We start from the raw sequence: 21,668 nt of genomic DNA on the forward strand, positions 1-21,668 counted from the left end.
TTCTCTCGCGCTCAGTCTTGCACACTTGTATTATTGCAGCTGTCACGTGTGATGGGCTCGGTTGTATGCCACGGTGATCTTCCCGGAAATGGTCCCCGAGAGGTGAATCTCTGCGTTGGTTTTTCGCGTCTCGTAAATGTTCATTGTACCGGAGTCGCACCATTCTGCCGGTTTCCCCGATGTATGTCTTCTGACAGAGGGTACACGTCAGTTGGTAGATGACTCCGGATGTGTGACATCGTCCTCGAAGACCCGCCGCGCACGCATGACAGCGAGCTCCTCCCGGGTAACTTTTGGCAATTTTTAGAATTTTGAACAGAAGGTTATTCCATTAAATATACATATTTCCCTATAAAAATGAGCTAAAAGCAGTCCGATGTAAACAATGAAGAAACCGAAAAGGACAGGACAGTGACGATTGATCCTATAAAAAACTTGCAGCTGATCCGGGATGTGAATGCGTAATGCAAGCTCTCATCTCTGTGTGATGTGACACGAATACTGTGTAAGGTTTCCGGCGCTGGACGGACGGCCCCTCCCGGTCGGACAGAGACGGGGCTGCTGACCCCGCTACAGCCGGGAGACGCGGGTCACCCGGTCGGACGGCCTGCAGCCCCAGTACAAAGGAACCCGCCGCCGCCGGCCGGAAAGGAGGAAGGGAGGCTCCGTGTCCCACCGATCACCACCTCTCTCCTCTCACACACTGCACCCGCAGCGACACTGCAGCGCGCCCGCTGCCTCACTCGGCACCGCCCACCGGCCGCGCACGCACCGACACAAACACTGCAGCGACGCGGCGCGCGGCGTCGCGCTGTCGACGGGCCGGGCGCCGGCGGCCGCACTGGCGGCGAGGCCGCCGCCGCCGCCGCCCGGCACCCTCCGCCCGGGACGCCGCCGGCGCGCGCTAGCCTCCGCGCAGCCGCCGCCAGTGTCCGGCTGGATTATCAATACGGCGGCGGCGGCGGCGGCGGCCAGGTGCCGGCCCGCGCGTGCGGAGCGCCGGCCCGCCTGCGCACGCACGCCGCCAGGCGGCCGGTGCAGGGGAGTCGCCGCCGGGCAGCAGGGGCGGATCCAGTCCAGGGCTCACTGGGGAGCGGCGCCGGTCGGCGCGGACTGAATGTAGGCTGGGGAGAACCGTGAGACGTTCGGTACTAGGAGGTCGAAGGAAGATGGTTAACGTGCCGAATCTGATAACTGAAGAAGGAAGGGAAGAGATACGATTCTGAGTCTTGAGGGAGTCTTGAGAGTCGAGACTTGAGACATTCCGATCGTGTCTTGACGGTTATGAAGAGGAGTCGAAAATGTGGTTCACATCCATCAGTAACAAACTATAACCTCCAAAATTTACAATGGGAATCGCACGACTGTGTATAAACGGCACTGTAGTGAATGGATTTAATCTCGAAGTCACATTTCACGCAAGCAAATGGAAGTACACAGCAGGGTAACAACTAACAACATCCATTGCAGCCGCCTGTTTGTCAATGCAGCCAGGCGACCAACGACCAACGACCACAACAGCAAGGAAGACTAACTTTCTAAGGGTTAGCGAACTTTTGCAGACTGTGTTCCCACTGTTGACACGCCACACAAAAGTTTGTGGATGGTCTCCATCACTGCTTCTGTTGGAGTTGAAGCCTATCCGTAAACCTTGTGATCGTTATAATGAAAAACATCGAAGTGTCGTTATGAAGGATGGATAGTTATAAATTGTATAATGCATAATGTATGAATAAATTATATGATGTATGAATCCTTCCTATAAAGGCACAGAAACGATTGAGCCAGGAAGCTACGGCGGGGGAGCATGGTCCGAAGTCGAACATCCCCAAACGTAGCAAAATGTAGACAGCATAATATGAGCTGAACAGAATCGGTCAAATGCTTAGCTGAGGGAGAACCCGAGTCTCTGCAGACTGCAGAAAACTGAGGAAAATCAGAGGGAATTAAACGGCACTACAAAGGAAACCGTGCAACAGGCAACAACCCTGTGCAATGTGCATTGTGCAATGCCAACGTAACAGCATAGTGATAGCGGCGGTAGTAGTAAGCCGGGCCGAGCTCGGCGGCTCAATAACTCACCCGTGATCGAGGCGGTGGTCCGGACCAATCGGCATGGGTCCGAGCGGTCCTCCGGGGCCCATGGGCCCGCCCAGGTGCTGCGGTCCGAACGGCGGGCCCGGGTGCGGCGGGAACGGGCCCGAGAAGCCGCCCGGGGGCCCCTGCGGCGGCCCGTGGGGCCCCGGCGGTCCGTGCGGGCCCCCGCCGAACGGCGGCAGGGGCGAGAAGCCGCCCGGCCCGCCGCCGGGCCCGCCCGGTCCGGCCAGACCATTGAAGTGCGGGTGCAGACCGGGCGGCCCGGGTCCGGGTCCGGGCCCCGGTCCGGGCAGACCCGGCGGGCCGCCGTTCGGGCCTCCGGGCGGGTACGGCGCCGGGGACGGCGCGAACGGCGTGCCCGGGTGTCCGGGGCTGGCGAACGGCCCGGGCCCGGGTCCGGGGCCCTGTCCGGGCCCCGCCTGTCCGGGCCCGGGCCCAGCCGGCGGTGTGAAGCTGTGCTGGGAGTGCGGCGTGCCGGGGCCGGCCAGGCCGAACGGCGGCCCGGCCGGCGCGCCCGCGTCCGGCGCCAGCGGGCCCTTCCAGGCCGGCCCGGCCGCCGGCTCAGAGTCCAGCACGGGAAACGCCGTCAGCGCAGCCACGGCGGCGGACGCGCGGCGCGGCCCCTGTCGACAGCCAGCAGTGCCACGGTCGAGTCAGTACTCACGCCACAGGGGAAGGTCAAACAAACACGGGAGATGACTCAATCAGTTCACACAGCTCTCCATTCAGTTAGACTAAGCGGCTGCCACAGTATGCTTGGATAACGGAGCCCCTCTGCAGAACCATTTGAATACGAAAACACCTTTGAAACACATCATCGTGTGATTAACTACCCTGCCGGAGGATATGAGCAAACTGGGGTTATTGGATAATTATGCAAGTAAAACAAACGACTTTTATTCACACACTAATTGATCCTTCGTCGAGCTATTCACAAAAGTGAAAGGGTGTTTGAGATCAAAACACTCGGAATGAAAATGCAGGCATATCACTTACAAAAAGTTAGGCAAACACAGATCAAAGAGACCCGTGTGTAATAAAAAAGGTCTGTAAACCCCACAGTGTATATAAATATGTAAACCGAACTCAGAGCTAATCTATTCAAGCTGCTGAGTAAACAATGCTGCTCAACCTGGGCAACAAGACGACACTGTTAACCATTACAACTCACATACTACAGTAACAGTTAACGGGGAAAAACGGTCCGACCCCATCCGGTTTCCGGGTGGGTGGGTGCGATAGCGTATCTCTCTGGTATCCGGCGCCACCAGACTCGCCGGTCGGTGTTGTGCGCGGCACGGAACCCTGCGTGAACTCACCACTTTCCCGCCCACTCGCTGTGTGCCAGGTCGGGTGTGACGGTCAGTATCCAGACAGCAGCACACGCTTCCCAACAGCCGGCGGGGAGGACGGCAGCGAACAGCACGGTGACACTCGGGTACGGTTGGACACGGTCACGGCACACGCTCGTCTCCGCGCTGACGGGAGGAGGCGTCTCGGTCTCCCCGCTCCACCGAGTCCGGCCGGCCGGGGCGGCCGAGCGGCGGCGCCGGCGTGAGTCAGCTATTGACTGGACGTGCACCGGCCGCCGGCCGCCGACGGCTATTTCAGGCCGGCGCTCCTCTCCTCTCCCTGTGACGGACAAACAACGCGCGCTGGACCGACGCGCCGCGGATGGAGAGCGCAACCCTGCACATAGGGACACACACAGACACATACATATAATCAGCAGGCAGTGAGCACGGACTGAACCAGCAGACAGCAGCCGCGCGGTGCGACCGGCCGCGACCGTCCCTCCCCTCTACCCACGTCACTCACCTCCTCTGTCTGCAGCGGCACTCACGTGCCGGTCGGTCGCTCTGGCCCGCTGGCTGCGCCGCCGTCCGCGCGCTCACATGGGCGGCTGGCGCACGCCGTCCGGTCAGCTCGGGTCAGGGCACAGGTCAGGCGGCGGCCGCGGCGGCGGCTCCACTGCGCGCGCGCCCGCTCATCCCGCGCTCTGCCGCTCTCTCTGACGGCGCCGCCGCCGTCGCTCAGATGCGGCCGGCGCGCCACAATAGCGGCCGGACAAAATCGATAAGTGCGCATGGCGAGTGGCATCGGCGCTGCGGCTTCTCTCCTCGCTCTCTCCCTCTCCCTCTGCTCCCGGCATCGACGCCCCGCCCCTCGGGCCGGCGCGGCGTCAGCTGATCGGTCAACAAGCGAGCCGGCCGCGCGGCGCGGTACGACGGCCTGCCGGTACGACCGGCCGTACAGCCGCCGGAGCGCCGAGCGGGGATCGATGCCACGGGGAGCGGCCGGTGCCGAGCCGCCTCCGCAGTACGTGAACAGCGGACAGCCGTCCGCCGGGGGCTGCCAGTTGCGGCGGATACACCTGGGGGAAAGGCATCAGTAGCTGAGAACAGTACGATGAACCGAGCGACTCAGAGACACTTTCATACATGACTGTCAACTGACGTCTTCCGTGCAACAACTTCAGCCCTTAATCTCTCTTATTCTGTTTGTCTTTCTGCCCAACTTGATGGTAACTTTGTGACAAAATTGCCGCGAACTTAAAGTGAAATATTGCGTAATATTTTTCTCACTTCTGACATAAGACACTGTAAGTTAATTATTCTTCCTAGCAGTTTGAAGTGACAGGCAAGTCATATGCCAGTGACTGTTTCAGGTGCTGCTTTGGGACAAATGCACTTGTGTTGATAAAAAACGGTTTAAAGTGGATTATACGGATAGTGAAAAACATCAAAATCATTCGCCGTATTCACGGCTGTCTACTAGAACCAACGCCAATCCCAATCCCCAGTTGTCACCAGTTCATTGCCACAATATCCCCCCCACCTTATCCGCATACCTATATGCTGACTGACCCGTCATGACCTGGCAACGCGGGATGCCGGTGCTATCAAGAGCCGATTTCGTCCGTAAACGTGTATTGAGCAGCGGCGAGTGATAAATCCACGCACCATACAACAACGCCACCCTCGTGCTGACACTAACAACAACGACAAACAGTCGGCACCGTAATTAGGCGCAATTTGTGCCGCTCAATATATCACATTTACGATTATGAACACGCCTTACAAGCCTTTGTAATAAATAATAGCAGGTATTTCAACTGTCGCACAACCTACATTGACCCACCTGAACTGAATTTAAAACAGGCGGTACTATAAATGATATGAGCAATAACAAGCACAACCCAGTGAACATATCAAGGACAACAGATACACTCTTATCAGGTAAATGCATCTTGCTCAGACCACCCTTCACGAAAAAATAACCTGGTCTTGCTCAACTAACATGAAACGCATTTCTAACGGTAAAGCAGAGCTCGCAGCTGAACCAATCCACAGATATCATACCATGAATTTATCCATGCTCCACGCTAGAATACCTACTAGGAAAAACAGCAAACGCCGTTGTAATGGCAAGCCCCGAAGCAAAAGAGTGAAAGAGTTTTGAAACTAAAGCTATCAATTAGACCAAATACACCCGGAAGCATCGCAACTCTCTAACTAAACCAAACGGTAGCTAGTGTAAAGCAAATCCTTCACTCCCCAAAGGCCATCCGCCGTAATTCGATAGCTCTACATAGAGAGCACAGACATTCGCCAGTCATAACATTAAAGGCGCCAAGGCATTGCCTACCTCTTAGCAGGCATTGCCTACCTCTTAGCAACTTATATGAGGGCATTAGAGCGACCATCCCACGCGAATGTTAAGTGCCTGTGTTCGAAATTGCTAGTTATTTGCCATCACTGCAGACATAACATATAAAGAACCACACGAATTAGAAACAGCCTGGAGCTGTTATCATACCAAAAATAAATTCATGTGATTAATGCAGGATTATGAATAACATCTGAAACTTTCAGGTTTTGTTTCACGAAGATCCTGCAGACCACCGATCATCACCAACACCGTCTGACGCTGCCATCGTCCCGCGGCGACTCCAGGCACCACTAGTACACGAATCGCGGCTAGGTGGCGCCGGGACCGTACATGATCTCACGCTGGAACTGATCGCCCGTCAGCGTGCCGTCGATGGCCTCACAGTTGGGGTTAAACACAGAGTAGGCACTGGCCTCGCCCGGCCGTCGGCCTCGCGTGCTGGTGCTGTGAACAGAGATCAGCGTCAGGTGGTGATACAAGTTGACGGGCAAAAAGTAAATCGAAAAAGCGTAGAATTGAAGAATGTCATCCGCTGAAATACATAGGCTTATTATCAAATACGTTGAAAATTACATGCATTTATTTCAGTTGATCTATCAAAGGAGACAACATACAGTCGACATACGCCACACACCAGACAGTGTAGGTACCCATACCCAATGCTCGAGTGCGCACTGTGCGCTGCTTGCCTGCTATAAGTTTATCTATGGCAAAACCCGATCTTCACCTGAAGTAGATGATTGGAATGGCCGTCACGACGACGTACGCAGCGCCGAACTGGAAATGGCAGCAGATACCAAACAGGGTGAGGTAGAGGCCGATCTTGCAGGCCAGGATGACCCAGTCGAGCGCGCCGCCGGAGCTGCCGGTGACGTCACGGAGCTCCGCCGGCGGCGGAGGACCGTCAGCAGCCGCTGAGGGAGGCAGCAGGGGCTCGGTGGCCGCCGCCGACGGCTCCATCTCCGCCGGCGCGGGCGCCTGACGCCGGAACAGGCCGGTGGCAGTCTGGTACAGCCCCGCCAGCCGCTGGCGCCGCTGCTCCGCCTCCCAGCGCCTCTGCTTCTCAGCGCGATAGGCTGCAAGCTTGGCCTCCATGCCAAAGATGCCACTGGAGAATGGCACAACTATTGACTGCCTGAATAATGTGGATCACTAATCAGATAAATCACACATGCTCTACATTTAAAGCTGGTGTTCAGTTAATGATGACTTAACCATTAGATGCATCATATGTATCTGTTCACCACCAATTCATGAAAAATATACATATCTGGAATGCATAGGTGCTGTGTACACTGTACACATTGCATGTGTTAGTGTAAAGTGACAAAATAGTGCCAAATTTGTAAATGCTTCAAAATATGAGGTTTATAAAGAAGTCTTTTAAACATCAGTTATCTAATATTTCTCTAAAACCTCTTGAAATATATCAAGAATTTCTTGACATATTTCATTTTATATATTTTGTGATGATTTACAAATGAGTGAGTACTGACTAAAGGGACAGAGCCTTGCACCTAGATTAATGCTTAACTGGCAATGATAGATAGTTGTGTCTTACACACAGGGTATATTTGTCCTTTTGAGTTCTAACTTGGCACTCCCTCTTCCATCCCATCTCCACCTGCACAACAGGCAACAGCAAAGACTTGAGACCAACAGACATATTTTACCAGTCCCAAAGTTTGAAATTGCAGTCACCGACCTACCAGTCAGACACATCAGTATCAGTGATCTCCCTGATCTTTCTGACACGGTTTTGTTCATATCCTACTGTGAGTACTGCTGCCATAACCTTATCCTCAAAGAAGTCGAGGGCATGCAAACAGGACTTGGATAACTGCCAACTGGCAAACCGCAAAAGGTTAATTTATTGCCATGATACTAGAAGGTGCATACCTTAAACGACGCAAAAAGTGCAGTCACAAATGCTTGACGTAGATGCTGAAATGATAACCACGATTTTTAATATCGGAAATAATCGGAAATAAAATAAACTTTATATTTAAAGCTGCTATTCAACAATAATATCAGAATATTAAAGCTGAAAGATGTGAAGAATAGAACGAAGCTGGAAGTGACGTCAATAAATAAGCCTTGTCTTTGTTTACATTTCAATTCAAAATCGAGCGACACCCTCGCGAGTCGCGACTCTCGGTGGCGCTGTATGCTGTTTTATGCAAATATTTTCAGCAAAATCGTATTTTGATGATGGTAGTAAATTGGATTTAGGTGACCAGTGGTATTTTAAGGTAGGGGACTTGCATTTCTATGGCTTTCAAATATCAGAGTGTCTTCTACATTATTTTGCTTGTGAAATCAAAGTGCCTTAGCAGCAGCTGCATCATTCATTTGTGATAAGAGATGTATTTTGTTTTGAATCTATGAATGCATTGAATTTTGAAAAGGCATAATTATTTTATTTACTGCTGATTTACCTTAGTAAGCCTGTCCCACAGCTCAGTTCAAGTTGGTAGAGCCTTGGACTCCCAGTGGCCAGTAGTGAGAGCCTGGGTTTGAGTCGCTCGGGCGCTCAATATATAAGACTCTAGACAGAGATGGGCTGTGGTTCTGTTTGGTGGTAGCTGCTGCAGCCAGTTGAATTTAGTTGAGGAGGACAGGCTGTGTCTGGCTTTGAAGGGCAGGTTCAACTTTGGCGTTTAATTCTCCCATTACCCGAAATTGCTCAATAGGACAGAAGGGGGCTTCAGTCTATGCAACAAGCTCTGCTTAGCATAGGCTCTGGCTATTTCAAGCTGTGCATTCAAACATTCAAACCAAATTTATAAAAGATTGTTAACCCAAGGGCCAAGCTGGTCAAATTGCATTTTGAAGCATTAAAATTTTGACACCATTTTTAATCTTCATTTGGCTTTTGTCTGTCTCATCAAAATACATCAGTAAGGTAATTTAAGTTTGGTTGCATAATGTTAATGTAAAAACAACTATACCAGCTAGAACCCATTGCAATGGTCCTTTGATTTAAATAGGTAGGTACAATTGATTCAATTGTTCAATTGATTGAATTCAATTGAATTGATTCAATTGTACATTATCATTATGTAGCTGTGGTCAATTTAGCAACAATGTTTTATGTTGTTGACTCTAGATATCTTGATTGCATAACTCACTATGTCTTAGTTCTGATCATGATCAGCTTTTGCTTTTCCTAGTTCCTGTAGTATGTTGATTTTGATATTTGCAAGCATTAGCGTCGCCACGGGGGGGCAAGCGGGGCAGCTTGCCCCCCAACCTCGGACCGGGCACCCCCTGAGATCGATACAGATCCGATGAGATTTTGGAGTAGGGAAAAAAATGGGGGTACCTTTCTGAGAATGCCTGTGAGGTCAGACTCGGTTGGAGCGTGAAGTTCACACAAGAGTCGGAGTTGCAATCACCAAAATCTTTAACCCTATTCCTGGCGGGCTCCGCCGGGACAAGAAACTGGCGGGGGGGGGGGCTGATTCGGCCCCCCCCTGAGATCTCGAGAACGAAGCAAGATAGCGACAAGCGGTAAACGGCATCGGATACGCATGGACAAGGTCTACAATTTTTACTTAGGTCATTTTCAGGTCAGGTCAAAGATGACGTCACAGGGGTCGAAAAGTCAAAATGGCGGCGCTAGATATGGAGAGAGTTTTTCTCGAATAACTTTCGAATTAGTCAAGATAGGAACAAACTAAGGGCATCATCGTGATCCTCTCGTCAATCCGCATCGAATGATATATATGTTGACCTCGAAAGGTCAAGGTCAAAGGTTGACCTCAGGTCACGTGACCTCGAGGTCATCATGTATATCATTCGATGCGTCTTGACGAGCTGAACACAATGAGACCATCCACGCGTCTGTATCTTGTTCCTGTACGGAGTTATTGGCCAAAAACCTTTGGTGACCTTTGATGACGTCACATGACCTCACAGCTGCCCAACAGCAAAACAGACCTCAAGGTAGTGAAGGTTGATCGTATATGAAGTCATGTATGGTATATGGGGCCATTCCGACCCGTTTTAGTGGTAAAAACAGGGAGTTGATTTTCCCCCATTGACTTATAATGGGGAGGTCGCGAAACTGACCTGACCTTAGGTCACCGATATCAAAATTCCGAGATGTACAAATTGCACATACTGGTACCCTAACTAAAGCCTGAAGAGAAGAAATCGATCGGTCAAAAACTCTAGCTCTGGCGTGATTGCAAACTTTTCTGAGGTAGGGTCACCAAACCGCCTCTGGTGACCTGACCTGAGGTCAGATCAACTCAAAATTTTCAGACATGTTGTGTAGAAGCCTTATAGGAAAAGTCAGAAAATTTGAGCTTCCTAGCTCAACGCGTTTGGGAGAAATAACCAAAAAACCTCAGGGGGGGGGGGGCTCCTGAGGCCCCCCCCGCCAGGAATAGGGTTAAGACTCCGACTCCAGACCCGGAAATGTCAATGCTGTGATTCATTCCTTGTTCCTAGTTGGTTCTGTATTACATTGTCTACCTGATTTTCATAAGTTTTGGAGTGCTGACACATAATTTTCGTTCAAAGCGGGACAAGAAATCTTCGGGGCCTTTCTAAACTGACGTCAAATGTCTGGGACAGGCTCAAGTACCGTTCAAGTGCCGCATGGCTCATGAGCTTGCTTTTCACACAGGCTCCTAAGGAGCTCCACTGAGCTAGCTCTAAGAGGGTTTCAGAGGGCCCAAACCGGCCTCTGAGGGTCCCACTGGTGTCCATGTTCTCTGAGGGCCCATACGGGAATCTTTGAGGACATTATATATCCGTAGACCTCTGAAGGGCCACACGAATCTTTGAGGATGCCTTCGAAAATTTCTGAGAACCTTAACTGAAAAGTTCTGATAGTTCAGCAGCGAACTTTTGAGGCGACAGACTGCTAACCCCAAGCCGGCATTTGAGGGGTCACAACTCACGTGTCCCTCTGAGGGCCGCGAAACACGTGTCTTATGTCCCTACGTAGGGTCCTTAGGGATTCGACACAGACCCCGAGGGTTCACACTTCACACTGTTGAGGGCTCCAGGCTCAACCTGGGCCTAGTCTCCTAGCGCCCGCCGCCCACACTGGCTTCTGAGGGCCCCACCTTAGGCTCGGAAAGCCCTAAAGCACCACATACGCGTAAATATTTGGCGTAACCCACGCCGATCTCCGGGATCCTAAGCAGGCTTCTGAGAGTCTACGCTGAGCCTGAGTGGCCTGAAATGGCCTGAAAGTCCCAAGCCTATCTCTAAGGGATCCCTTGTCGCTATGCCGTGCGTAACTTTGGTTTCCGTTAAACATTTTTTGTTCGCGTTTGCAGCGCTTCCCTTCACACGAAAAAAACGAGAAACTTTTTGTTCACACTCGAGTGAACAAAACACTTCCTCTCACTGGAGCAAAGATGAATTACTTCCGATTCACACTCCCGACATTCACTCTCCGCCGAATGCCCAACTTAGCTACAATCGGCGGCTCGGATAAGCCTTATGCATTTCATGTAAAACCTCTGCATGCATGCGTGAATGGAGGTTTTAGCATGGTGATCCGATTAAATGGAGTGTTTTTTCATCTTTTTCTGAGTGATGATCATGGGCGACGAGCGTCTGCACAGGGGCCCTCTGCAGTGCGTCGGGTAATGTCAGCTGCACTGTAATTTTACCGGTCGTTTTGTTCAGAAATTTCAAAATTTCGAATTTTTCTGTAAAAAAATATATGTCATAGCTAGAAGGAAAACTTTGTCACCATCGGATTCCTCGCACCATTGCACGTCGAATGATATGTAAAACAAGTGAGTACCGACTGGGGAAAGGCAAGACTTAACACAAAACTTGGTTTTGCCCCCCCAACCGAAAATGTCTGGCGACGCCTATGTTTGCAAGTAGTGACTAGTGCAAGTAGTGACCTCTGTTATCTTTCATTTACCAGTCTGTAGATGGGTGATAGGGAGATGGCAGATGGCCTCCCAGACTGCTACCTTAGTCCTCGCCAACCAGCTGCTGCTGAGGACGAGGACACTGGGGCAGGCCTGGCATCGGAGCTCAGTTTTAGCGATGAACCGGAGCCAGCGCAGTCGCCGCCTGCGCGGTCGATGACAACAACAGTGCATCAGCAGCAGCAGCGGCTGGTGACTGCAGCGGTGCAACAGCAGCCGCGACAGGTGACTGCAGCGGTGCAACAGCAGCCGCGGCAGGAGACGCCCGGCCCCGAGGAGGAGCGCCGGCCTGCCGAGGGTCTGGTGTCGGGCGCCGCACCGGCCCCTGCGCCGGTACCGCCGCGTCCCCTGCGGCGGCTGGCGGGCATCTTCGGCCACCAGGCGGGCGACGGCGCCGTCAGCCCGCCGCCGAGACCGACGCTGCTCACCACCGCTGACTGGGGGACGACCAGCGAGCCGCGACCCGACTACGGCGACGGCGAGGCGGCGCCGACCTCCGCGCCGCCGCCGCTGCCGCCGCCAGTGATACGGCCGTCGGGCCGGCGGCGGTGGCGGCGGCCGGCGCCTGCCGGCTGGTGCTCGGACGACTCCAACCCTGCCGAGGCGGCGGCCCGTCGCCGCGAGCCGCCCGACGACGCGTCGGTGACGTCGCTGGAGTCTGAGGCGCTGGCGGCGGCCGAGTCGCGCGGCACCTCGCCCTCGGTGCTCTCCACCGGCAGTGTGGCCTCCAGCCGGCGGCTCGAGTGGGACGCCGCCGCCGACGTGGGCTACCAGGCGGTCGCCCCGCTGGCGCCGGCCGACAGTCTCAGCACGCTGGAGCGGATCGCCATCGGCAGCTACGCGGGTGTGCTGCGTGCTGAGCCGGAGGGCACGGGCCGGCCGGCGGCGCCGCGACGCCGCCACCGGCCGCTGCTGAGCCGAACCGGCCACCACCAGGAGCCGATCGCTGAAGAGGCTGAACGCAGACGCGGCTCACATGAGCGTTCACCGGCGCCGGCGCCGGCCTCCTCGTCAGGGGAGGCTGAGGAGGAGGAGGAGGCGGACGGGCCGGCGGAGCGGCCGGCCGGCCGGCGCTCCGTGCCGCGGGACGGCTCTGTCCGCTCCGCCCGCCGCTCTCAGAAGCGGTCGTCGCGAGGCGCGTCTCCGCGACCGTCGCCCGGGCGCCGCCAGAGACCCGTCTCCGCAGAGGTGCACCGGCACCGGCGCGGCCGGCTCTCCGCCAAGAAGTCCAGCAGTCTGTCGGAGCTGTCGGCCTCGCCGCACCAGGCGCGCCAGCCTGTGCGCCGCCGCGGCAGCCGAGACACGAGCAGAGCGCTGACCTTCTCCCCTCCCCCGTCCGCTCCCCGACCCCGCGGTGCACTGACCTCGGCCTCGTCCTCCCGCTGCTCCTCAGACGATGACCAGTCTGACGCCGAACAGCGGTACTCCAACGCGCTGTTCTTCACCAGCTCTGACACACTTGTCGCGGTACCCGGTCACGTTCCCCTGCCCGTGAGCCTGTCCAAACTCGACTCCTCACTATCCCAGTCCTCTCCTAACTCCTCGCTTCCCCTTTCAGGCGGTTCGCTGAAGCAGCGCTCCTCGGAGCAGACCTCCAAGCAGAGCATCCAGACGGTGATTTTCGTCGGCGGAGGTGCTGAGGAGGCGGAGACCTGCGCCGGCGCGCGGCCGCCCGACTCTGACCGCAGTGCGGCCGCCGGCGCCGCCACCGGCTCGGGCCGCTCGTCGCTGGACCAGCTGCCGACCCGCGACACGGGCCGGCCGGCCGGCACCGTCATGTCATACCTGGACACCTCGGAGGGCAGCTGCTACTCGTCCGTGTACGCCGCGGCCGGCACGCTCGGCGCCGGCGTCCTGCCCCTGTCGTCGACACTACGCGACTCAGTGCCCTCCACTGCCGAGCTGGAGCCATGGACGGGCGGTGGCTCCTGCAGCCTGGCCGGTGGCTCGGTCAGCCGAGAGGCTTACAGTAGCGCCGCCTCGGCCAGTCGGGAGCGGCTGGGTGGCGCCCCCTGCGGCGGCGCTGGCCTGCTCGTGGAGGAGCGCACTGAGACGGTAGCCGAGGAGGAGTCGGGCCGGCGCGTCACGGAGACGGTGCGCCGAGCGCTGGCCGACGCCCGAGGTGCTGACTCCTACCGGGACGTACTGGAGGCGAGCGGCGAGTCTGAGCAGGTACAGAGTCACGGGCCGCCGTCATGTGGTATGTCGGATGAATTCATTTCTCGCGTCGACTGTCGAGTCAGTCTTATGAATGTCATCAGTTTCCTCGCTGTTCCGGGTTGGATGTACCTACCCGAAACTAGTTGGCTGTAGTGGGGATTTCAGATAGACGTAGCAACATGGCCAGTAACTAGCTTCGTTGAACGATCGCAGTTGTGTAGTAGATATTGATTTGTAGTTAGAACAGGTGCTTAGTAAACTCAGCCGTCGGAGCCTGTTTTGACTCAGGCTCCTGCCACTCTCCTGGTGTTAAGCTGGCTCAGTGACTGATTTACCAACTGTCTGTGTGTCTGTGTGTCAGGCGGACGTGATGACGGCGCCGACGGAGGCGGCCGTCACCGCCGAGGACATGTCGGCAGAGGAGGCCGAGCAGCGGGTACGCGGCCTGTACCGGCGGCTGCGCGGCGCCGACCACTTCCGCTCGCTGCCCGCTCTGGATCGGCCGCCGCCGCAGCCCGAGGACGGACGCGTCGCAGCGTTTTGGCGCCGCCGCCGGCCCGTGGCTCACTTCCCCTCCGAGCTGAGCGTGGCGGCCATTCACGACCGGCTCAGGACCCGGCTGGCGGCCGTGGCGGACTGTCTGGAACGGCCGCTTCGAGCCGACCTGTACAAGTGAGGGTCGCACACCGGCGGACGGGGTTGTGGGGGTCAGATCTGGGATGCTAATTATTAACGATTTTAGGGTGGGGGTTGTTCGTGGTGGATGTTCACTGCTCACGAAGTCCATACTGGTGCGCTGGGCCCAATGGGGATGCTCTGGGGCGCTCCTACCGTGATCATGGTCGTGCCTTCAGAAGAATAGGTACATTACCTGACTATCAGGGCTTTTGCGAAAATGGCAGTCTCCCCTGAAAATAGGTATGTAAATTGTATGCATAAAAGCTCGCCTTCTGGTCCAGTACATATTTCGGTGTAGGCATTCGAAATTGCCATCTAGTGACATGCACTTTCCACCAGTTGTTAGATGAAGAAGTACCCTTGCATCATCTGAGCAGTACTGTCCCCGTGATAAGCTCGTGCCCGGTTCGTGGAATTCCTAAACAGCTGGTCCGTCGGTATGGACTCACTACCGGGAATTCAAACTGAGGGCTTAGCATTCCACTTTGCTTCAGTGGCACAGTCATCAGGGGTCAGGCACGTATGTGTCATTGTACTGCCCACTCAGACGAAAAAGGCCACGTCACTTATCCAAGGCGATAGTCCAAGACGATCCCAGGTCCCGACCGAGACGACAAAACACTGTCCCGTCTAGTCCTGAGATGTATTAGCTCTGTACCCTGTAAAAATACCGACATCTTTTTGCTTATGACCCCCATCTTAGTCTTATGAAGCTGATACATTGTCGGCTGTGTTTTGCAAGTAATATATCCTACTAGTTGCGTCGGTATGGCTGTATGCGTCAGCAGCATACGTTCCCTCTCCGTGGGCGATATCATGCGACCCGTCCGCCCTCTGGTGCTCAATCACCGTTAGTCCTGTGCCCCCGTCAGCCGAGCGGCGGTCCCGAGCCGAGACGGCGACCTCAGGGAGTCCCCCGTGGCAAACACAATCGTTTGTCACGACAATAGAGACGGCGGGTGGCGGTCGCTGGACGGCCACGCTCGGGTCCGTGCTCGCTCAGGGACATGCCACGTGCTGGGTCCGTGATACCGTACCGCCGGCCCTAGCTCTATCCCGCGGTGGCAGTGCCAGGTGCTACAAAGCGGAACTGTCTGTGCAGTGAACGCTGAAAAGTATGGATGCATGAACTTGATTGATAAGGTCTGGATGCAAATTAAGGTGATTTTTTTTTTAAATCAGGTGTTTCTATTACAGTAAGCCTTTATCACATTTGTATTTTTCCGTGTTTGCCGTCAGGTATGTGGAGTTTATCGGTACCAGCTGCCTGGACCCGGAGGATGAGACGGTGAAACGGGAGATGGCTGAGCGGGTGATGAGGCTGCTGCTGCGACGGGAGGAGGCGGCTACCGACGGACTAGGGAGACACCGAGAGGGCGGCAGTGGCACCCAGGGTGAGGCGGGTGTGTGTAGAGGGAGGGGAGGAGACACTGGGAGGCCGGCAGCGGACCCAGGGTTAGGCGGGTGTGTGTAGAGGGGGAGGGGCAGACACCGAGAGGCCAGTATCGGCACCCGGGGTGAGGCAATGGGCCGGCAGGGGCACTCGGTGAGGCGTGTGAGGAGACACTGGAGGGCAGCAGCGACACACAGAGTGACCGTGTGTGTGGGCACTAGGCAGACAGCGAGAGGCTGGCAGCGGAACCCAGAGTTAGGCGTGTGGGCAGACATCTAGTTGGACGATGCCGAGTGAATGCCGGCTGGTGATCGGGAAGTACGTTATAGATCATCAAATCATGCTCAAATCAAACCAACGAACCGCTAATGCTGACTCCTACTTGACTAGCAGCAGTGAAGTGCGTGCTCAGTGCTCACACTAGACTTACCTGTGGGCTGTGACCATTTAGCGATCGTGTTCAATTCGGATGGAGAACTCAACTAGATGCAAGGCGTGCAGTTGCACTGTGGTTTGTTTCAGTTTTCACAGAGTTGTATGTCATTTCGATAGATTTTATTCCTTCACAATCTGGGTTTAGCAAGAAGTGAAAAAGTCAGCTGCCTTTCTTGTCTGTCGTCAACACAACTTTTCCTGATCGCTTGCATTGATGTAAAAAGGCCTTTGAGCTCTGAGCAGCTTCTAATTCGAATCAGACTACAATGGCTTTCATCTCAAATGCATATGAAAAAATTCCTCCCGTGCGAGGTGGCATTGGGCGCTGCGGGGCTCGCAGCGCCGACATCAAACATTCATTTCATCAGCGTTTCACGCTGTTTGCCGTGCCTCTCGGCTGTGCGGGCCTTACCTGGGGCGATGCTGTTGTCGGAGGGAGCGCAGGGTTAGGGCGGGCCGCTGGTGTCAGTTGGAGCCGCCTGTCACAGACCACTTGCTGTTGTCAGAAAGAGCAGCAAACTGCGAATATTATGCTCACTGGTTCGCTGATCGGAGTCGCAGGTCGGTCCGCTACTGTAGGATGAAACTGCCAACAGTATACCTAGCCGTCCTGTCTGACAGGCACCTCTCCGTCGCCCTGTCTGTCCCAACACTTCCCTCTAACGGCGTTACACACCACTGACCTGGGCCTGATCCCGGTGCCCGGTACCGGCTCCCGCCGGCCGTACGCGCTCAGGAATCGATCACACAGAGAGATCGGGTCGCCACTGGCGGTCGGCCTGAGCGGTTCCGCCGCCAGTGATACGGCCAGTCGTGGCTGAAGTGTAGTCGGCTGTGTCTGGAGCTGACGGGAAGTGTAGTGGGGATTTTCATACCTTAGTCGCATTGGTATCATTATTTTATTGGGCCTGCTTTGAATGGCCGGAGCTGGTCACTATTACCTACTGTCTGTAAGTAATCTGTTTGTCCGTCTAGCGTTTCACCTGTTGATCTTAACCGCTGACCCCTGCTGCTGACCTATTCATTTATTCACATATCTATTTGGTGTATATTTAAATGCACATTTCATGGTCAGTATATCCAGGCCTCAGCATATTTCTGATTCACACAATATCTTTTGCTCCATAGACACCCACCTGACCACCAGTCACCCCTGTTTTCAGAGACATCCTGCGGTTCTCAGCCGAGTCGCCTGTCGCCTCTGACGGCTGAGAGCGGCGGAGACACGCACCGTGACCGGTGGCCGGAGGAGGGTGCGTTCGGCGTCCGGGAGCGGCTCTGTTCGCCGGGCAGACGGCGGCCGGCCGGCTCACCGCTGCCCCGGGACAGGTGAGCGACGCTTATCTTTTTCGCTGTGATATTTATGCGCCATCGTTTTGCAACATTTCTTGTTCGCTATTTGTTTTGTCGTTCCATTTTTGTGGTTGACATTGGACACCTGTGGCACAATGCATATGTGACTTATCACCATGAAAATCGCTCAAATAACCTGAATAAAACTATTGATGACAAAGAGAAAAGTAATATCGGTAGAACCATACTTCTTTGAATATGATAGCTTTTTTGCCCAGTTCCACGTCAAACGTCCTTTACCATTTATAGGCTTATGCTGACAGTGTGGCGTAGTTCTCGTACTCTTCCCCTGTCCGCTACTGTCCCCTGGGCGCTAGGTGTAGCTCCGTTTTCTGAACTGCACCTCTCTGACCCCTGACCCCCCTCCCCCCCAGACGCGGCTCCTCGGCGGCAGAGCAGGACGCGCGGGGACGGGAGGAGACGGAGAGAGCACCGGGAGCCTGGCGCTATCAGCTGACACGCACCGAGCGGCGACTCCAGGCCGGCGCAGGTGCGTTAATGAAGACAGAAACAGCCAGCACTGCAGTGGCTGCCGTAATCTGCTCTCTTCATTTCCGTGCATTACCTGCTGTGTATTAGCGTCCATGGGACCCACTCGCTTCTAGGACATGGCTTATATGTTGCTGTAACTCTGAAGACATAATACCGACCTGACATGTATCTAGAAGACCGCCAGTTTCCTGCTCTCACTCTGTCCGCGGCCTGTTTGTATCTGTGGGTGGGTGCTCGCCCTTGACCTGCCATGATGTCTCTCAAAGTACAAAATACCATCTGTAATGTGTCGCCTGTGTTTCCAGCGGCGGCTGAGGGCGAGGAGTCTGAAACCTCCGAGGTGGCGTGGCGCAGTCACAACTACAACCGCTCACTTCGTGACAGACATCGGGTACGCACCGCGTCGGGCGACCGGCCTGTCGCTTTAGATAACGCCTCTCGCCTGCCTAAAAACTTGTCTACTATCGCCAACGCAGAGAGCAGCTCCGGTGTGGCTGGCTTTTTCGCCGTTGTTTTGTCCTGCCACCCCGCTCGACTGCCCGTAGGTTACTGAGGTCTGACGGACTGACATTTCCGCGCAATTCTTGCAGTCCGCTTGGCCTAGTATGTGTACGAATCATGAAATATTGACAAACGAATTGTCCTGTCTATATCGATCTGATTGGTTTTTGGACGTGATGTTATCGTTTAGGATCCTCGATTTTCATCTAAGCTGATCGTGTTATGGGAACTGATCGCTTCCTATTTGTTTCTGTTCTGACCGTTTTTCTTAACCTGTCTGCCTGCTTCGGTGACCAAGAGCTAGCCGGCTGCCGTTCTCCTTCTAATCTGGGCTCACTGTCTGCCCTGTCCCGTCGCCCTGTCTCGCTGTCTTGCCTGCCCTGACTCTCGCTGTCTGACCTCCCTCACCTCCTACAGGAGCGTCCGACCGACACTACCAGCTCCGACTACGAGTTCAGCACGATCCGCTCCCGGCAGAGGCGCCTCGAAGACGCCACGGCCTCGTCGTTTGAGTATTATGACCCGGGCCCGCGCCGGCGACGGTACGTAGCTACGTGGGTGGAGCGGTGTGGTGTGGGCAGGGCACGGAGGGTCATGGATGGCTCATGGACGAATTAGGAGCGTTGTTTACAAGGGAGCTGGGAGAAGGGGTGCATGCATGCCGCATGGCAAAGCCGCCGACGCGCCCACCCAAGTGCCTGAGACTGATAAAGTGATCGGGGGATGGTGAGATACAATATTATTATTTTTTGTGGTTGGAATTTTTCCGGGAAGGTGAGGTCATGTTTTCATTAACAATCTCGGACATTGCCATTGTTGTAAACAAAGAAATTGACTCACTGAAAGAATCTGTACCAACATTACATATATATTCAATAACATTGCTAACTCTTATGAAATACAGGCCATAAATGCCTGTCATGCAAATCGAACTGAGTTCAGTCTCGGCATTCAACCGTTTTAAAATGAACGGCGTGGCGGCCGCAGTTGATTGATATCGATTCGAGGGGCATCAATTTCCGTCGCCCTAGCTGTGTGAAAAAGACGAATGTACTCGGCATAAAGCGAAACTATCCTAGTCGTAAACAGCCAGTGTCGCCGTTAGTCAGTGCCGAAATCAATGACGTCGTCAAGGTCAGCCGACTTGCAATGCATATGCTTAGGTCCCACTCGAATGGGGGCGAGGGTTAGGGTGTTTTGTTTACTGTTTACCGCACCGAACTACTGGCCACTGGAACCCTTACATTGGACTAGTAGTACAGAAGCGAACTCAAGAAATAAGTAAGGGCGGTTCGCCTTCTTTTCGCTTTCATTTATAGTGCGTGGTCGCCTTTCGGCAGGGAACAGCCGTCAGCCATCTGTGGGTGGTACTCTGCTGTCTGTTGGAATAGATGTCCGATTCTAGACATTGGCGCTACGGGAACATGAGCCCACCCCACCCACCTTTGGTCACCTGTCCTCCATAGAGTTGACTGCTCGTCGGATATTTGTTGCCACTTGTCAACCGGTGCGCCCCAATGAAAGTGAATTTCCTGCGTTTTGTAACCCACTCTCGATATACTTACGATCTCCATCTTGTGAAGCGATACTCCTTCATGGGAGGTTTTTGACACGCAGCTGCCTGCCGGCGATGAGCGATGTGCACCGGGCTGACAGTATCTCCTTCAGTGGCCTGAAATGGCGATGTTACTCACCAACCACCATAAAGCCATTGCCCTCAATGGCCTTACGATGGGACTCAAATGGGACTCGCGGCGCCAGCGAGTCGTTAATGAAACGCTGAAAAGTGTTACGTTATATATGGCGGAGCTTCATTTTGTGGATGTGTAATTTCCAAATAGTAGTGTAAAATTAATAATTTTACACTGCTTTTTCCGCTGCTACAAATATTAGATTAATGAAGAAATTGCTCGATAGAACAGTGCCATAGGACGTCATGCACGACTGGAAATTCGAACAGCACCTCACGCAACATGCGTGCTAGCCTGTCATCAAGGCAGCTGATATTTCAGCGGCCTGCCCGCCGACTGATGCTCCATCAGCTCGGCGAGTACAATCATATGATCGATCCCCATGTCTGTTGCTCTACTTCCTTTTGATGCGATGCCATCTAAAGGCTTTTCACTCGGTGGACGGGCGGTAGGTTCGCGCTTGCTCGAAAGTGTACGTTTCTTTGAATGTTCAGAAGTTCGCCGATGAACCTTCTGAAAAGGAACAGCTCGGAAGTTTTTCAATCAGTCGATAGTGTCCTCTGACCATTGTCAGCGACTATTGGACGACCTTTTGGTGGGCCGGCCGCGCGGGAAGGCTGCTCCTCCGGTGACGGCGGCTCTTTTCGGGGTCAGTCTCTCGAATGTTTGTGTTACTCTCCCCTTGGCTCTCGCGCACCAATAGATGATTGCCTCCACCGAGCGAATGACCTCGCTGCAGAGAGCGTGCAAACACTCACCGGCGCGAACCGATACCTGGGCGGCTCCGAGCGCCATTGGCAGCCTCTCAGTGTATTCAAGGAGCCTGGGAGCCCTCGGAGCCCCGCATAACCCTCAGAGACTATTAGTCTCTGCCGTAACCTTTGCCACGTGACCGGCTGGGGGACGCGCTCTTAGCCGAGAAGTCGCCACACTACCTCACCCATCGGCGCTAACCGCGTGAGGGATGACGGTCGACCTGCCGTCGGGTCTCTCTAACAGGGTCGGAGACCTGGCTGGCCGGGGGCTCCCTCTTTGACAGGTGCGCGGGGTCATTCAAAGCACAGGCGGCTTTCTGCTTTTTTTTTTTTGCAATGCACATACTGAACCTTAACGCTTCACCAAAGTGGTTAGTTGCATTCAAAGGACCACATATAGTACTCCAAGTTCATAGTGACATTCGGAAACGGAGACAGCTGAGGCTCGCTGAATGGCGAACCTCGTCAGTCGTCACCCGGCCAATCTTCGCGCTGTTTCTAACCGAGGTTATCTCTCTCGGCTCTAACTGAG

At 54.6% G+C, this 21,668-nt stretch overlaps 3 protein-coding genes across 18 annotated transcripts in view; 1 reads left to right on the forward strand and 2 right to left on the reverse strand.

Moving 5' to 3' along the window:
• The window catches only part of LOC122363809 (LIM domain-binding protein 2-like), a 19,224-nt gene extending 15,043 nt beyond the window's left edge, over positions 1-4,181 (reverse strand). For 4 of the 12 annotated variants that reach the window (XM_043333526.1, XM_043333524.1, XM_043333523.1 and 1 more), the window contains exons 1-2: positions 3,417-3,547; positions 2,083-2,720 (exon numbers count right to left, since the gene is read on the reverse strand). In XM_043333526.1, coding sequence (XP_043189461.1) covers positions 2,083-2,144 — 62 coding nt within the window. In that variant the 5' untranslated portion in view covers positions 2,145-2,720; positions 3,417-3,547. Of the gene's footprint in view, positions 1-686; positions 907-2,082; positions 2,721-3,416; positions 3,548-3,915 lie in introns of those variants that run through there. The other 8 variants (XM_043333535.1, XM_043333532.1, XM_043333527.1 and 5 more) reach the window with 7 other exon arrangements.
• An 829-nt stretch (positions 4,182-5,010) lies between these two features.
• On the reverse strand, positions 5,011-20,566 carry LOC122363812 (SAYSvFN domain-containing protein 1-like). 5 transcript variants are annotated; one of them, XM_043333543.1, is made up of 5 exons: positions 20,555-20,566; positions 19,618-19,622; positions 7,669-7,753; positions 6,497-6,877; positions 5,011-6,213 (listed from the first exon to the last, which is right to left on the reverse strand). In XM_043333543.1, exons 4-5 carry the CDS (start codon positions 6,862-6,864, stop codon positions 6,078-6,080), a joined length of 504 nt encoding a protein of 167 aa, XP_043189478.1. In that variant the 5' UTR covers positions 6,865-6,877; positions 7,669-7,753; positions 19,618-19,622; positions 20,555-20,566; the 3' UTR covers positions 5,011-6,077. The 5 variants fall into 5 exon arrangements, with proteins under 5 accessions (XP_043189478.1, XP_043189476.1, XP_043189474.1 ...); XM_043333541.1 differs by lacking the exons at positions 7,669-7,753; positions 19,618-19,622; positions 20,555-20,566 and adding an exon at positions 7,479-7,648; XM_043333539.1 differs by lacking the exons at positions 7,669-7,753; positions 19,618-19,622; positions 20,555-20,566 and adding an exon at positions 7,479-7,648 and having other exon boundaries at positions 6,497-6,904.
• Positions 7,857-21,668, forward strand: part of LOC122363811 — a 78,988-nt gene continuing 65,176 nt past the window's right edge. The window contains exons 1-8 of the mRNA XM_043333538.1: positions 7,857-8,021; positions 11,672-13,850; positions 14,200-14,510; positions 15,756-15,910; positions 17,508-17,673; positions 18,072-18,187; positions 18,495-18,580; positions 19,108-19,232. Of these exons, the coding sequence (XP_043189473.1) occupies positions 11,679-13,850; positions 14,200-14,510; positions 15,756-15,910; positions 17,508-17,673; positions 18,072-18,187; positions 18,495-18,580; positions 19,108-19,232 (3,131 nt within the window). The 5' untranslated portion in view covers positions 7,857-8,021; positions 11,672-11,678. The remainder of the gene's footprint in view (positions 8,022-11,671; positions 13,851-14,199; positions 14,511-15,755; positions 15,911-17,507; positions 17,674-18,071; positions 18,188-18,494; positions 18,581-19,107; positions 19,233-21,668) is intronic.

Source organism: Amphibalanus amphitrite, unplaced genomic scaffold, assembly GCF_019059575.1.
Source record: "Amphibalanus amphitrite isolate SeventyFive unplaced genomic scaffold, NRLGWU_Aamphi_draft 000640F_arrow, whole genome shotgun sequence".
Taxonomy (NCBI): domain Eukaryota; kingdom Metazoa; phylum Arthropoda; class Thecostraca; order Balanomorpha; family Balanidae; genus Amphibalanus; species Amphibalanus amphitrite.

Bases quoted from the DNA above. Each gene is read 5' to 3' on its own strand.
- LOC122363812 (XM_043333539.1), bottom strand. From the start codon at position 7,561: ATGGCAGCAGTACTCACAGTAGGATATGAACAAAACCGTGTCAGAAAG. The intron at 6,905-7,478 runs GTAGGTCGGTGA...CACATTATTCAG, and splicing joins GATACTGATGTGTCTGACTG to GCAGTCAATAGTTGTGCCAT. The intron at 6,214-6,496 runs GTGAAGATCGGG...CTCTGTTCACAG, and splicing joins ATTCCAATCATCTACTTCAG to CACCAGCACGCGAGGCCGAC.